This window comes from Macaca thibetana, chromosome 2 (assembly GCF_024542745.1).
Source record: "Macaca thibetana thibetana isolate TM-01 chromosome 2, ASM2454274v1, whole genome shotgun sequence".
NCBI classification, from domain to species: domain Eukaryota; kingdom Metazoa; phylum Chordata; class Mammalia; order Primates; family Cercopithecidae; genus Macaca; species Macaca thibetana.
The window spans coordinates 96,764,066-96,780,067 of record NC_065579.1 but is presented as its reverse complement, the minus strand read 5'-3'; the positions used below and the strand labels follow the sequence as shown (position 1 = coordinate 96,780,067).

General features: G+C 46.0%; 3 protein-coding genes across 7 annotated transcripts in view; 1 reads left to right on the top strand and 2 right to left on the bottom strand.

The window, feature by feature from the left end:
• The window catches only part of NKTR (natural killer cell triggering receptor), a 49,109-nt gene extending 46,998 nt beyond the window's left edge, over positions 1 to 2,111 (bottom strand). For 2 of the 4 annotated variants that reach the window (XM_050780343.1, XM_050780342.1), the window contains exons 1-2: positions 1,953 to 2,080; positions 1,667 to 1,747 (exon numbers count right to left, since the gene is read on the bottom strand). In XM_050780343.1, coding sequence (XP_050636300.1) covers positions 1,667 to 1,724 — 58 coding nt within the window. In that variant the 5' untranslated portion in view covers positions 1,725 to 1,747; positions 1,953 to 2,080. Of the gene's footprint in view, positions 1 to 1,666; positions 1,748 to 1,952 lie in introns of all 4 variants that reach the window. The other 2 variants (XM_050780341.1, XM_050780345.1) reach the window with 2 other exon arrangements.
• The window catches only part of HHATL (hedgehog acyltransferase like), a 464,648-nt gene that overhangs the window by 100,602 nt on the left and 348,044 nt on the right, over positions 1 to 16,002 (top strand). The gene's annotated exons all lie outside the window — the stretch shown is intronic.
• Positions 9,849 to 14,023, bottom strand: SS18L2 (SS18 like 2). Its single transcript, XM_050780497.1, has 3 exons — positions 13,903 to 14,023; positions 13,268 to 13,344; positions 9,849 to 10,426 (listed from the first exon to the last, which is right to left on the bottom strand). Exons 1-3 carry the CDS (start codon positions 13,969 to 13,971, stop codon positions 10,339 to 10,341), a joined length of 234 nt encoding a protein of 77 aa, XP_050636454.1. The 5' UTR covers positions 13,972 to 14,023; the 3' UTR covers positions 9,849 to 10,338.

The following is a 16,002-nucleotide window of genomic DNA, read 5'->3' as shown; positions in this document are numbered from 1 at the left end:
GGCCTATTTTTAATTCTTAACAAAAAATAACCCTGTTATCTGACGCATGGATTCACTACAGAATAAAGATTAAAGTCCATCAAGGCTTTCTAGTAACTCTAACTTAAAAACAAAGATCAATCAAGGCTAAAAACATTAAAAAGAGAGAGAGAAGGCAACCAAATTTTCAGGATTATCTCATTCCTTTGCTCAAAACTCTTTAATATCTTCCTACCTCACTGAGTCAGTCCTACAGGCCCTTTCCTACTATTCTCTTCCCTCTTCTACTCCAGCCACACTGGGCACCTTGCTGTCCCTCAAACATGCAAGTACAGTCCTCTATTGTTTAATAACCAGGACGGATTCTGAGAAATGTGTAATTAGGCAATTTCATCATTGTGTGAACATCATGGAATGTACTTAAACGCACCTAGATGGTACGGCCTACTACACACCTAAGCTATATGGTCTATTTGCTCCTAGGCTACAAACCTGTACAGGATGTTACTCCACTGAATACCGTAGGCAACTTTAACACAATGAAGTATTTGTGTATGTAAACATAGGTAAACATTAAAAAGTTACACACAAAAAAGTATTCTATATAAGACCACTGTTAAGAGACAGAAATGTCATTTGGCACCTGACTGTATACTACTTCTCACCTCAGGGCTGTGCTGTTTCCCTCTACCACGAATGCTCTTCTTAAATATGGCTCTCTTTCTGATACCTGCTTAAATGTCATCTTCTCAAAATGGCCTTGTCTGACCAACTTATTAAAATAGTATCCCAACTGCAAGTCACTGTTTTCTTCCTAGTTGTCTGTCTTCCCCCCAATAGAATATAAACTATAAAAGGAAGAGTGGTCTTTGTTTTATGCGCTGCTCTATCTCCAGACCCTAGAACAGTAGCAGGTTCTCATAAGAATATGCAGAACAAGATGTTGCACAGTGTATATATATGCCTCCAATTAAAACTTCTGTCACAGATAACAAAAAAACCTAAGAAAACAGTTTGAAACCCTGCACGCTCTGCTACTTAGAATAAAGTAACTATGCTCTAGAAGGAAATGTTTCATTTTCAAAAAAATACACTTTAACAAATGGCTGGACTCCCAAAAGACAAAACAGTAACGCTAAGTGCATGCATGCTGCAATTCTGCTGATACAGAATGCTCTGGTTTATCACAAAGGACGTTCATTAAGCCATTTTCCCAGGAACCACGAAATTCTAAAGATTCTTAAGGAAAAATAGAGGCAGCGTTAACATTAAAGTAGTGATATATCGTGATTAGGAAACACACATTTCCTACTAGTTGAAACTTCATGGCACCAAGCAAGATAACCGGAAATCGGATCGGAAGTGTCTGCCCCACGGAGACACTGGGAGAGAAAAAGTCCTCAAAGAACTGCACCTCCTTTTCTTGGCGCCAGGCTGGCTACTAGGACTCAGTCCGGAGATGCAGGGGGCGGTGTGGGGTTTGGGAGGAAGAGGCCTGGACTGCGAGTTTGGGGTGTGCCCAGGCCACCTTCCTCTCCCACTGATTTTCTCTCAAGAGAAAATGGAAAGTTGACTGCGCCTCCTACCCGCTCCCAAAAAGGACGGGGGGAGGGTTACTGAGGGTAGACCCCTCCCCTTCGCCTAGGCAGGCCTCGGCCCCAGCAGCGCTCCCCAGTCTCCAGCTCACCCGGCTCCCGGTTGATCTCGATGTCGAAGTGGCACTGCGGCCGGTCCTGCGCCCCCATCGCGACCGAGGTGGCGGCAAGAGCTGGGAGAGAGGGGGAGGAAAGCGGTCAGGGCAGGGGCGAGGGCGGGGGCGAGGGCAGGGGTGAGGGCGGGGCTGAGACGAAGTCCGCGCCACGGTGCCTCACGCCGGCCCGTCGCAACAGCGCAGGAGGCCAAGACGAGGCCCCCTCCCGCCCCAGGCCTCGCGGCTCCCACGCAGCGCGTACGCATGCGGGCGAGCTCTTCACCTGGCTGGCCTCCAGCCTGAGCGGGTCCCAGTGAGCAGAGGAGAAAGCACTGCCACTGCAGCCAGACCCCAACGCCGCTAACGGAACGCCACCTCCTCCTCCGGGCCCGGCCTCCCAAAACCACGCTAAATCCCGCGAGAGTCGGGACAAATACCGCGAGAGTACAGTCTAGATGGGGGTGGTCAACCGGAGGTGGTGGCAGCGGGGGCACACGCTCGGAGGCGTGTCTGGGGAGCTCTAGAGGAGCCTCCAGCCGGCGCTCCTATACCTGCGCGCTCCCTGTTTGCCCCCCCGCTTTGAAGTCAGTCGCCCAATGTGAAAGCCGTGGATGCGCCTGCGCCCTCCGTCTCGTCCGGCTGTGAGCGTCTGCGGCATTTTCGGATACCGCCAGACTTCCCTGTTTCTGAGCGCTGTGAAGGAGCTGAGTGAATTGAGGCTTTGAGTTTTCGTTAGCCAAGAGGTTGTGTCACTCTGTGTTCCTGTTGGCCGGGGATGGTTATGTCCGTGTCCTACTGTTAGGTCTTTTAGGCTGAGGAATGTGTTCCTTCCCGCTTTGGCACCAGCGTCACTGGCACCGTTTGTGTTCTGTGCTTACTGGCCATTCTGCATCTTTTCTGAAGTTTCAGTTCCAGTCTTTGCGCGTTTTTAAATCTGGTTCTTCGTGTTTAGCAGCTCTGGATACAGATGTTTTGTTAGATAGATATATGTATGTTCTGAATAAAAATATTTTGTTACATAAATGATTGCGAAGTCTTTCTCCCAGTCTGGGCCTGTCGTTTCATTGTTTTGAGTATGTTTTTGGCAAAGTTGTTTTTAATTCTGGTGAAGTCAATCTTTTATGGTTTGTGCTTTTTCTGTGCTAGGAAATCTCTGCCTACCTCAAGTTCGTGAAGATATTCTGTGTTCTCATATATGTTTTACATAGTCTTTTACGTGTAAGTCTATGATCTAATAGCATTAATTTTTGCTTATGTTGTCAAGTGTCACATTTTCCTATCGGGATATACAGTCGTTCCATTACCATTTGTTGAAAAGACTCTTACACATTGAATTACCTTAGCCTTGTGACCAAATTTGTGTGGGTCTATTTCTGGATTTTTGTTCCAATGATCTGTGTATCAGTACCACACTATCGTTTAGGTTTTTTAACTATAAAATATACATTTCAGTTGCCATTTTAACCATTTTTAAGTGTACAGTTCACTGGCATTAATTGTATTTCACACGGTTGTGCAACCCTCAGTACCGACCATCCATCCACAGAACATTTTCCATCTTGCAAAACTGAAACTCTGTATCCATTAAACAGAAACTCCCCATTTCCCTCTTTTCCCAAGTTCCTGGCAGCCACCTTTCTACTTTCTCTCTGTAAATTTGTCTACTCTAGTATCTGCCTACTCATATTTGAGTAGAATCATACAATATTTGTTCTTTTAAGCTGGGCGCGGTGGCTTACTCCTGTAATCCCTGCATTCTGGGAGGCCTAGGCGAGTGGATCACCTGAGGTCAGGAGTTTGAGACCAGCCTGGCCAACATGATGAAACCTCATCTCTACTAAAAATACAAAAAATTAGCAGGACGTGGTGGCGGGCACCTGTAATCCCAGCTACTCAGGAGGCTGAGGCAGGAGAATCGCTTGAACCCAGAAGGCGGAGATTGCAGTGAGCCGGGATCATGCCACTGCACTCCAGCCTGGGCAACAAGAGTGAAACTCTGTCTCAAAAAAAAAAAAAAATTGTTCTTTTGTAACTGGGTGATTTCACTTAGCATGTCTTCCATTTCATTCATGTTGTAGCATGTCAGAACTTCCTTTTTTGAGGCTGAATAATATTCCATTGTATGTATATATCATATTTTGTTTATCCATTCATGTGTCAGTGGATATTTAGATTGCTTCTACCTTCTGGCTATTGTAAATAGTGCTGTTATGAGCGTGGGTGTACAAATACCTCTTTGAAATCTGCTTTCAATTATTTTTTTGTATATGCCCAGAAATGGAATCACTGGATCATAAACTAATTCTATTTAAGATTTGTCCAGGAATTACTATAGGTGAAAAAAAGGATGATAACCAATGCAGGTGTGCTATTAACCAGCTACCGCAGTTGCTGATTGGAACGTAATCCTGCTGGGGAACTCTGGGAACACATACAGAAGAAACATGTCAGGATTATCCCACCTGAGGATATCTCTTGAGAGTCCCTGGTTGAGAGATGCTCCCGGGGTGATAATCATTAGGTTCTTTTGGCCTGCTACACCTGGGCAAAGCAGATTTCCAGTTTTAGGAAAATATCCTCAAGAATAGAGATGCAATATGGACAGTTGGGATTCAGCTGGAGCACAGTTAGAGGAATAAAGTTCAGTTAAGTTAAAGTTCAATAAATGAAAGTGAAATGCTGATAGCTTCTGCCACAACTGGCAAGTCATTTTGTTGTTTGCAAACAAGGGAGTGCTTAGGAATGGAGAAACGCAGACGTTTTCTGACGTACGGGAAGCACTTGATAATTTCCGTGTGGAATTCCTGCAGCCTCCATGTCTGGATGATCATTCAGGCATTTCTGGGCTTGCATGGTGCCCTGGTCTGTGCCAGGGTGTGAGTCTTTTTTTATCTTGCCAGTCTTAGGAGGTCCCTTATAGTAGGGCCCAGTGCCCTCCCTCCTTAATTTCCTCACAGTAGAGCCAAGCTCAGGGCCTGGTCAAATGAGGATTCACGTTATAATTGAATCGATGACCACACAGGTGAATATTACTCTATAAATGGACTCGAGAGGAAAAAAAAAAAACAGTTGTAATGAAGGATATTTGCTTAGCTCTTGCCTCTGCCTGCATGGCTAGTTCCCTTGATGGTCATGTGTCAGGTTCCTTGCTGTTCATGTCTCAGCCGCAGTGTTACCTCCTCAGGTCATCCCTTACTCTATAATTTAAAGTAGTCACACAAACACTCCTCAACATGTCATCCTGTTACAATTCTCTTTAAAGCACCTCTAATTTTTTTTTTTTTTGAAATAGAGCCTTGCTCTGTCGCCCGGGCTGGAGTGCAATGGCGCGATCTCGGCTCACTGCAAGCTCCGCCCCCAGGGTTCATGCCATTCTCCTGCCTCAGCCTCCCAAGTACCTGGGACTACAGGCACACGCTGCCAAAAAATACTAATTTTTTGTATTTTTAGTAGAGACCGGGTTTCACCGTTTTAGCCAGGATGGTCTCGATCTCCTGACCTCGTGATCCGCCTGCCTCGGCCTCCCAAAGTGCTGGGATTACAGACATGAGCCACTGCACCTGGCCAGCACTTCTATTAAAAAAAAAAAAAAAAAGTATATATAGGCTGGGTGTGGTGGCTTAAGCCTGTAATTGCAGCACTTTGGGAGGCCAAGGCAGGTGGATCACTTGAGGTCAGGAGTTCAAGACCAGCCTGGCCAATATGGTGAAACCTCGTCTCTACTAAAAATACAAAAATTAGCCAGGTGTGAAGGCACGTACCTATAGTCCCCACTACTTGGGAGACTGAGGTGGGAGAATTGCTTGAAGCCGGGAGGCAGAGGTTGCAGTGAGCCAAGATCATGCCACTGCACTCCAGCCTGGGTGACAGTGAGACCCAGTCTCGGGAAAATAAAATAATTAATTAATTTTTGGACATAGGCTCTCATTCTGTTTCTCAGGCTGGAGTGCAGTGGTGCAATCATAGCTCACTGCAGCCTTGAACTCCTGCCTCAGCCTCTTAACTAGGTGGGACTGCCGGTCCCCACCACCACACTAGGCTAATTCTTCTTAAAATTTTTTTGTAGAGATAGAGTCTCTCTATGTTGCCCAGGCTGGTCTCAAACTCATGGGTCAAGCAATCCACCCACCTCAGCCTCCCAAAGTGGTGGAATTACAGGCATGAGCCACTGTGTTTAGCTCTGCAAAGCACTTATTACTATGTGAAGCTGTCCTTATTTATACTTTATTGTCTGCCTCCCTCCCAGCAGGAATAAAGGTTCCATGAGAGCAGGGGCATTGCCTGGCTTCCTCACCATGGTGTTCTTTTTACATAGTAGTCAATCAATAAATATTTGTTGAATTACCTAAACACAACAGAAATGAAAACCACCTCCCCTGGATTTAAGAAGGAAGGAGAAAGTCCTAGTGACTCAACAGAACATCCAGATTCCAGTAGGATCTTTGGGACTTTCACTGGGAACACAGATGACAGATTAACAAACTTCGTAAAATTGCTTTATTCAAATAGAATAGATTCAAAACATTATATGTATAAGAGAATAATGATAAAATGAAGACAGTATTTACCCAGCGTAAGAAATATACCTGGCCAACCAGGCACGGTGGTTAACACCTGTAATTGCAGCACTTTGAGAGACCAAGGCGCATGGGTCACCTGAGGTCAGGAGTTCAAGACCAGCCTGGCAACACCGTCTCTACAAAAACACAAAAATTAGCCAGGTGTGGTGGCACGTAGCCATAGTCCCAGCTACTCAGGAGGCTGAGACAGGAGAATCGCTTGAAACTGGGAGGTGGAGGTTGCAGTGAGTCGAGATCACGCCACTGCACTCTAGCCTGGGAGACACAGCGAAGCTCTTTCTCAAAAAAAAAAAAAAAAAGAAAGAAAAGAAAAGAAAAAGAAAAAAAAGAAATGTACTCAGATCACCTTCAGTAACAGAGGTATATTGCAAAGGTTTAGGGGCACATGAGATAGCACTAATCAATTCCTCTCTAGCCTTATCATTACCAGGAGTCCCGAGAGGTCAAACTGAGATGTCAAGAGGCCTCATGAGGAAGTGGAAAAATAGCTTAACATTTTGTGGAATACAGCTTGATCTCAAATTATCTGATCTCTTTGTTTTAGCTGTCATATCCTCACCTCATGAGAGTGATAGCGGCAGAAGTCACCACTCTTGCAACTCCTAAGAGGTAAGCTTGGAAACCCAAGAGAACAGGCTGAGACCCTGTGTGGGCTGTTGGGAGATCAGTTTGACCCCACAGGTTAGAGATGGGCTCAGATAGGCTGAGTAGAGGCTCAACTCTTGAAGCAGGAGGTCCTCTGAGAAGGGAAAGTGGTTAATTGAATCTGGTCACAGACTCTATTCAAGTTTGGTGTTTGTTTGGTTGGGTTTTTGTTTTTAAATCAACTTTCACAATGCTGTTGATTCCTAGGTCCTTCAAGAGGGATGGCAAATGCTTGTGCTTCAGGCTGCCTCTGAAGCAAATAGCTGGAGATGGGCTGGAGTCCAGATAGCTTGCTGGCCTGCATCAGCTTCACCAAGGTGTCTCCCCGGGGAGGGGCCCTCTGGAATGAAGGGCAGCCTGTGGCTAAAGCAGCTTGGCTGTTCTCAGAGGCTTCTGATTTGCCCTGATTCAGTCCTCTGCCTGCAGACTAAAACATCATTACAAAAGACAAAGGGAGGGGAACATAGCAGGTCACAAACCCCCTTTCCACTGGAGGAGAGCTGGGCTTGTCTTCAAGGCTGCTCCCCCTCCCACGCAGGAAGCTGCTCTTAACTGCCAGGCCCCACTGGCTTGCTCAGAGCCCAGCAGAGGAGCCTCTGGTGCTACCACAGACCGCCCCACCGTCCCGCCCTGCCCTACCTGCCTCTGATATGTGCTGCAGCCAATAGAGAAGGTTCCTGCAAGGTCACATCACCTTGTGCTGGCAGCAGCCAACCTTGGGGGCCTGCTTTGCACCTTTTCACTTTATCTTCTCTGACATCTAGGGACCCACATGGCCACAAATGCTGCTTGTTAGTACAGGGGAGCTAGCTCCCCTGCAGGCAACTGCCAACCAGTGTCTCTCAGGTAGACAGTTCTAGAACATTCTAAATGCTTCTCAGAGAATCCCACAGAACTGAGCCCCTATTGCTTACTGGAGTGACCTCAGTAACACTCTTAGTGGCTTTTCCTCCCCATCTTAATCTCCCTACTGCCTTACTCATGCTTCCTGAAATCATCTCCCAAATAAAACTACCTGCTCCCAAGGCCTTGTCTCAGGCTCTGCTTTAGGGAAAACCCAAACTGAAACATCAGCCCCTGCTCACTTTCTAGCCAGTGCTAGTCTGATGGCCTCATCCCAGTGTCTATGTGTGCCAGGCTCTAGGTAAACAACTCAAGCTGCCTCATAAAGGGGACAGCTCCTATTCCACTCCTGCTGATGGCTACCCTGTGGATCTGCAAGTCCAGCATTACTAGAAATCCAGACTTTAATGGGAAATCCTCTTTTTTAAAAAAAATTATTATTTTTCTAGAGATGGAATGTCCCTGGGTTGCCCAGGCTGGTTTCAATTCCTGGGATCAAGTGATCCTCCCACCTCAGCTTCCCAAAGTGTTGGCATTACAGGCATGAGCCATCATGCCGGCCCCTCTTATTTTTAGTTATCAACTAACTCAAAATTTAAAACACTGCATAGCCCAAACACATCTGCTGACCAGATCAGGCCCATGAGCAGCCCACTTGTGCCAGCTGGTATAGAATATGGTACCAACCCCATGAATAGTGGAGGAGGAAGACTACAAATGGGCTAAAACCATAGGATAGCAGATTGGGTGAAGAAGCAAAGAAACAAGCTCCCTCTCAGATCTGAAAGGGCCTACAAAGAGCCAGAGCTGGCCGGGCACAGTGGCTCATGCCTATAATCCCAGCACTTTGGGAGGCTGAGGCAGGTGGATCATCTGAGGTAAGGAGTTACAGACCAGCGCTGCTAACATGGTGAGACCCTGTCTCTACTGAAAACACAAAATTAGCTGGGCATGGTGGCACGTGCCTGTAATCCCAGCTACTTGGGAGGCTGAGGCAGGAGAATTGCTTGAACCCGGGAGGTGGAGGTTGCAGTTAGCCAAAACTGCGCCACTGCACTCCGACAGAGCAAGATTCCGTTTAAAAAAAAAAAAAAAACCAAAAAGGAAAAACAAAAAAGAAAGAGCCAGAGCCCTCAGCTAACACATGAGCGCTAACATAGATTAACGTGCCCAGTTCTCAGCCACATTATCTCAATCTCACAACCTCAGGAGGCAGATGCTATTTTCATTATCCTCACTTTAGTAGTGAGGAAACAGAGCTTTCAGAGGTTAAGGGATAGAGCTGGCATTCAAAATGAGTTATCTCTTCACTATTTACATGTATTTTACAGTTGCCCTAGGTTGCAACCCTTGACTCCAAAAAAAAGGAGCAGGGACCTGGACTTCTAATTTTGGATATATTTACAAGAATCTCTTTGCCTCATCTTTCAGATAAATCTCCAAGAGTGAAAGTTGTTTACAGAATACAGCTAATAAAGTCAGAAAGAATGATACATTAGAAAATCCTCATTATGTAATCTCTAATTAATTACCAGATCAAAGCTGGGTGGATCATAATTTAAGTGAAAGGCTGGTTGGGAACTTGAAAATAAATCAGGTCACTCCTTGTGTGATGCAAAAGCAAGTACTTATCACCTTCTAATATATTCCTGCTAAAAATATTAGAACATGAGTCTGCATGAGCCTCTAGATCTACTAGTTTACAGGAAAAGTGGATGATAGTGACACATGGTTAACAACACTACAGAGATACAACTGTATGTAGAACATGAGAAAATTCTAGGGTAAACACCTAGTTCTTTCAACAAATAAATAAAAAAAGGAACTATTAAGTATTCTTTAAGTGACTTAAAGGAACATCAACAAAATACAATGTGTGAATCTTGTTTGGATTCTGGTTCAGATAAATCAACAAAAAGACTATCTGATAACTGAAGAAAATTAAACATCTATTATCAGATGATATTAGACAATAACTAGAAATCACTATTCATTTTGTTGGCAATGATAATAGCATTGTTGTTATACACCTTACAGTTAAGTCCTCAAAGTTATTCTTGAAAACCAAATGGAATACTTATTACATGAAAACGTCTATACCTCCACATCAGTATTTTATAGAAAAATAAGCTTTATTTCAAAGCAGTCTGAAAACAGCAGTCAGGGGGACCACATTTGCAAACTGGTAGGAAGGAGCATACAGTTACATGTCCATTTAGCAAGGTCTCAAGTCAGGAGTCTCACCAATTCCTGCCCAACACCTACTCAGTTTCCTCTTCAGGTTGAAACTAAAAAGTAGACTTGAACATCCCAGTGATGTCTTTGTTGTCCAAACATGCTCCAAGTTCAGGAAAGAGGACACCTGGGCTCAACTTATTGAGGGATTTGCTTAATTATTTAAAAAATATTTACATTGAGAATACAGTTAAGTTAGGAGCTTTCTTCACATTTTCACATTTTTTGAAAGAGCCACGGAGGTTTCATTCATGTTTTAACCAGTTGAGCTGATAAAGACCCTGTCTCCATTTTGTAAGAGATGGATTACATTCAATTACTCCTCATGACAGCCAAATGGAAGATTATTCTATTGCTTTTGAAAGATTATTCCATTGCTTTTGAAGTGCTGGTTGGACTGGCATCTGCAATGGTAGCCAAATAAATGAGATTTCTATGTAACACATGCTGGTACCTATGGGCAAAAAAAAAAACCAGGCAAAAATCAGAGGCTTGTTTTTACCGACCATGAACAAAAAACTGGAAAATAATTTACCCGCTCTAGTGGAATGGCTTATCTACTAACTGGATGATTCACTGTTATCAACCTTCTTGTTTAACATATTTAAGGAAAATATAGTCAGATTCTCACCCGTTCTCACTGATTACTTTCATAGCTACCATCATTTCTTGCTTGGACTATTGCAGTAGACACCTAGTCTCCCAGATCTATCTTTGCACCCTACTTTATTCTCCACACAACAGTCTGAGAGATCATTGTACAATTTAAATCAAGATCATGTTATATGTTGTTATACGTCTATTCAAAACCTTCCAAAGGCTCCCATCTCATTCAGAGTAAAGGTGAGCTGTTCTTGTGTCCTAGTAAGGCCCTACATGATTGGGGCCTCCAGTACCCCTCTGATCTCATCTCTTATGGCTATACCTTTGTTTACTGAATGCTGGCCACAGTGGCCTCCTTCTTGTGACTTGAAGATATCCAGCACACTCCTACTTGGGAGCTTTTCTACCTGATGCTTTCTCTGTCTTACTTATCTCACTATGCCTTACTACTGCATAGCTGGCTCCCTTACCCCAGGTCTCTACTCAAATATCACCTTATCAGACATACCATGTATAAAATAGCACTCCTCCCCCGACTTACTCTGCTTTATTCTTATTCAAAGCACTCATTATTATGTGCCTAATTATACATTTTCTTATAGATTCTAGAGTCTAGAATATCAGCTCCATGAGTGCAGAGCTAGTGTCTGTTTTACTACGGATTTCCCAGTCTGAAACTGTGCCTGGTACCAGGAGTACAGTTGTCCCTTGGTATCCACAGGGGATTGGTTCCAGGCCACCTCCCTCCTCCCCTTAGATATCGAAATCCGAGGATGCTCAAGCTCAAGTCCCTTATATAAAATGGCATAGTATTTGTACATAACCTACACACATCCTCCCATATCATATACTTCAATTAATTAATTTATTTATTGAGATGGAGTCTTGCTCTGTCGCCCAGGCTAGAGTCCAGTGGGGTGATCTTGGCTCGCTGCAACCTCCAACTCCCGAGTTCAGGTTCAAGCAATTCTCCTGCCTTGGCCTCCCAGGTAGCTGGGATTACAGGCACACACCACCATGCCTGGCTAATTTTTGTATTTTTAGTTTTTAGTAGAGAAGGGGTTTTGCCATGTTGGCCAGGCTGGTCTTGAACTCCTGACCTCAGATGATCTGCCCGCCTTGGCCTCCCAAAGTGCTGGGAATACAGGTGTGAGCCACCACACCTGGCTCACATACTTTAAATACTCTCTAGATTACTTATAATACCTAATACAATTTAAATGCCATATAACTAGTTGTTATACTATATTGCTTTTTATTGTTGTGTTGCTATTTTTTATTGTTTTGTGTTCCCCAATATTTTTGAAATGCAATGCAGAACCCATGGATACAGAGGACCAACTGTACTTATAAAATATCTGTTCAACAACTTCAAGAAGGGACAAAACATTTTCATGATCAATGTAAGTTTATAGGGGGGGTAGAGTTCTTCACCCAGAAAAATAAATCAGACAAGGGGTCAGAAAGCATGGCCTGTGCAATTGAAAAATCCCACTAGGAGATTTTGATAACTTTCTTACCCTTGGGTTGCGAATTACTGTACCAAATGGAAGGTTTTGCAACCATTTTTCATATAGAAAAAGGAGAAGGTATTTATTATAAACTTTTAAAAATCAAATTACCAAATGCCAGAGTCAGATGTAAAGATTTACCCAAAAATTGGTATCTCTACTGTTCTATTAAGGTATTCAGTGAGGGACTGTAGGTAATTTTTCTAGGGGATAGGGATTGTGAAACATTTCTTCAGTAACAATGAAATAATATATTTTTCTATAAGAAATGGGCATAAGGCCGGGAGCAGTGGCTCATGCCTGTAATTCCAACACTTTGGGAGGTTGAGGCAGGCGGATCATCTGAGGTCAGGAGTTTGAGACCATCCTGGCCAACATGGTGAAACCCGTCTCTACTAAAAATACAAAAATTAGCAGGGCATGATGGCACACGCCTGTAGTCCCAGCTACTCGGGAGGCCAAGGCACGGGAATTGCTTGAACCTCGGAGGTGGAGGTTGCAGTGAGCCGAGATTGCACCACTGCACTCCAGCCTGGGCAACAGAGGAAGACTGTCTCAAAAAAAAAAAAAAAAATTAATGAAAAGAAAAAAAAGGGCATAATACCTGGAGTAAATTCGGAAAAGAGACTCAGATTCTATTTTCTCTCATTTTGGTATCTGCTTAGGGAGTGCATTAAACTATGATGCAGAATTCACCTTTGACTTAACTCGGAAATCCTTTGTCTGTCTTTGTGTGTGTGTCACTAACAGACTGACAGGAAGTTAGAAATGAGAGGGAGCTTAGCAGTCAAATGGCCTGACCCCTTCACTTAACAGAGAAAGGATGAGGCACGGATCCAAGATGAGAAAGGGGCCATGGCTCCAATCTCCTGAGCCTAGTTTTCTGTGTGCTCCCACCCCCATCCCTGTTGTCATTAGCTGGCATAGCTTTGAGTGAAGGAGGTTTTACAGTGAGAATAATTCACGTTTTGAAGAAAGAGCCACGTCTGACTCCAGGCTCCACAGTGTACTTGTTGTATGGTCTTGGGCAGGTTAGCAAACTCTTTGGGGCTCTCTTTCCTCAGTTCAAAGAGGGGCTTAATTGCGATCAATCACCCAAGACTCTTAGTTCGAGAAAGCACCGTATCACACAGGCTTCCCCTCTACCCACAGGTGAGGGGCGCGGGGGTGGGGGCACTTACTGGACGCACTCGTTCCCCCGGCCCTTGTTCTGATACTCCACAATACAGCGGATCAGCTGGTCATTCTCCTCAAGGAGCTGAAAGATCAGAGAAAGAAAGGGTCAGTGCAGGCCGGGCGCAGTGGCTCACGCCTGTAATCCCAGCACTTTGGGAGGCCGAGCTGGGCGGATCACGAGGTCAGGAGTTCGAGACTAGCCTGGCCAACATGGTGAGACCCCATACTAAAAGTACAAAAATTAGCCGGGCGTGGCGCGCTCCTGTAATCCCAGCTACCCAGGAGGCTGAGGCAGGAGAATCGCTTGAACCCAGGAGGCGGAGGTTGCAGTGAGCCGAGATGACGCCACTGCACTTCAGCCTGGGCGACAGAGCGAGACTCCGTCTCGGGGGGGCGGAAAAAAAAAAGAGAAAGGGTTAGTGCAGTGTGACGTCTGGACCGCGGGGGACAGAACCCCATGCCGGGCTATCCTGCCCCGGCGCCTGTGCTGATTTCGTGCCCATCTCACCCCGCACCCCGGCTGCTCAGCACCCTTCACAGTGAGCTGGGAGGCCGCTCTCCACAGGATGCTTCTCGCACCCCGCAGCCACTCGGGATCCCGACTTCTTCTCTTCGCCCGCCCGCCCGCGTGGATGCTCACCCGCTGGATAGTCTCTTGATTGACTTCCGCCTTGCCCCTCAGCCAGTCCGGTACGAAGGCCACCGACATCCCGAGGAACCTCCGGAACCACGACCGCCAAGCGACTCGACCCACGAAAGGTGGGGCCTACGCTGTCGACGTTGATTAGATGCTCCCGCCTACAGGGCGGGGGACAGAAGAGACGTCATTTGTGACTGGACGCGCAGGAGCGACACTCAGCGCCTTCCTCGGTCCCCGCCCCCAGAACGCCGGGGTCGTTTACGTATCCTTTGCGCTTGCGCAGTCTGGAGAGCGAAACTTGTGGGTCGGGGTTGGGTCTAATGTTGACCTACCTGGCCTCAGCACCTCCAGTGTTAGGCTGTGCATGCTTTTTTTTTTTTTGAGATGGAGTCTGGCTGTGTCGCCCAGGCTGGAGTGCAGTGGCGCGATCTCGGCTCACTGCAAGCTCCGCCTCCCGGGTTCAAGCCATTCTCCTGCCTCAGCCTCCTGAGTAGCTGGGACTACAGGCGCCCGCCACCACGGAATTTTTTTTTTTTTTTTTTTTTTTTTTTTTTAGTAGAAACGGGGTTTCACCATGTTAGCCAGGATGGTCTCGATCTCCTGACCTCGTGATCCGCCCGCCTCGGCCTCCCAAAGTGCTGGGTGTGCATGCTTAATCTATCTGTAGGAGTGGCTTGCTCGGCATCACACAGCATGTCTGGAACCCAGATATATGGCTTCAAATCCACTGTCCTCTCTACATCACTCTGGTGCCTCCAGGTCTGCATCTGGAGCATGAACATTGACTATGGCATTGTCTCCTGCCAGGCCAAATCTGCAGGGCCAGGAAAACTCTGGTATTAGTTTTACTCTTTGCTGAAGGAGAAATTCGCGTTTTTCCACATAGCCTAGACTTATTTGGGGCAGGAATAATGCTTATTAGGTTGGCAACCCTAAAAAGCACTGGTATTTTCTCCATTTTACAGATGAGGAAACAAGTTAAGTAACTTGCCCAAGGTTCCTTAGCAAAGCCAGTCTCTGAATACGGGCAGTCTGGCTTTAGAACTCTCACCCTTAACAACCTGGGACTGCCCAGGCACCATACTGCAAAGGTGGTGTGCCGCAAGATGCAAGGAGGAAGCTGGACACACCCTCTTGGGCCACATGGTTACTCCTGGTGATCACTAAAACTGAACTGGTTGTAGTCTTCTAGACCAGTGGTCCCCAGCCTTTTTGGTACCAGGAACTGGTTTCGTGGAAGACAATTTTTCTTGTCTTCCACGGGGGTGGGGGTGGGGGTGGTTTTGGTGTGAAACTGTTTTACCTCACATCAGCAGGCATTTAGATTCTCATTAGGAGGGTGCAACCTAGATCTCTCGCAAGTACAGTTCACAATAGGGTCCATGCTGCTGTGAGATTCTAATGCCCCCGCTGATCTGACGGGGCAGAATCCTCGGTGGTAATGTTTATCCGCCCTCTGCTCATCTCCTGCTGTGCGGTACGGGTCCCCTGTTCTAGCCATCCGTGGTGGATGTGGTAACAAGATTCGTTTTCCCTGGAGTGAGCACTTCATTTAGGAGGGAGATCTTGGGAGCCTACTCCTAAAAAGGGGAGCTCCCTAGAGCTTTATTCCCCTGAATGGTGGCCCTGATCCTGAGGAAGCTCATCTGCTTTACTGGGCTTTCTTTCCACAATCCCTTTATTCAAACCTGTGAAAAGGCAGCTTTCATCCCATTTCTTTTCTTTTCTTTCCTTTTTTTTTTTTTTTTTGAGACAGAGTCTCACTCTGTCACCCAGGCTGGAGTGCAGTGGTGTGATCTTGGCTCACTGCAACCTCTGCCTCCCGGGCTCAAGTGATTCTCCTGCCTCAGCTTCCTGAGTAGCTGGGATTACAGGTGCCTGCCACCACACCTGGCTAATTTTTTTTTGTATCTTTAGTAGAGATAGGGTTTCGCCATGTTGGTCAGGCTGGTCTTGAACTCCTGACCTCATGATCCGCCCGCCTCGGCCTCCCAAAGTGCTAGGATTACAGGTGTGAGCTACTGCACCCAGCCTGCTTTCATCCCATTTCACAGAGAGATAAACCTGGTGAGAGAAGTGAGGTAACCCCTGAGCTGGGGC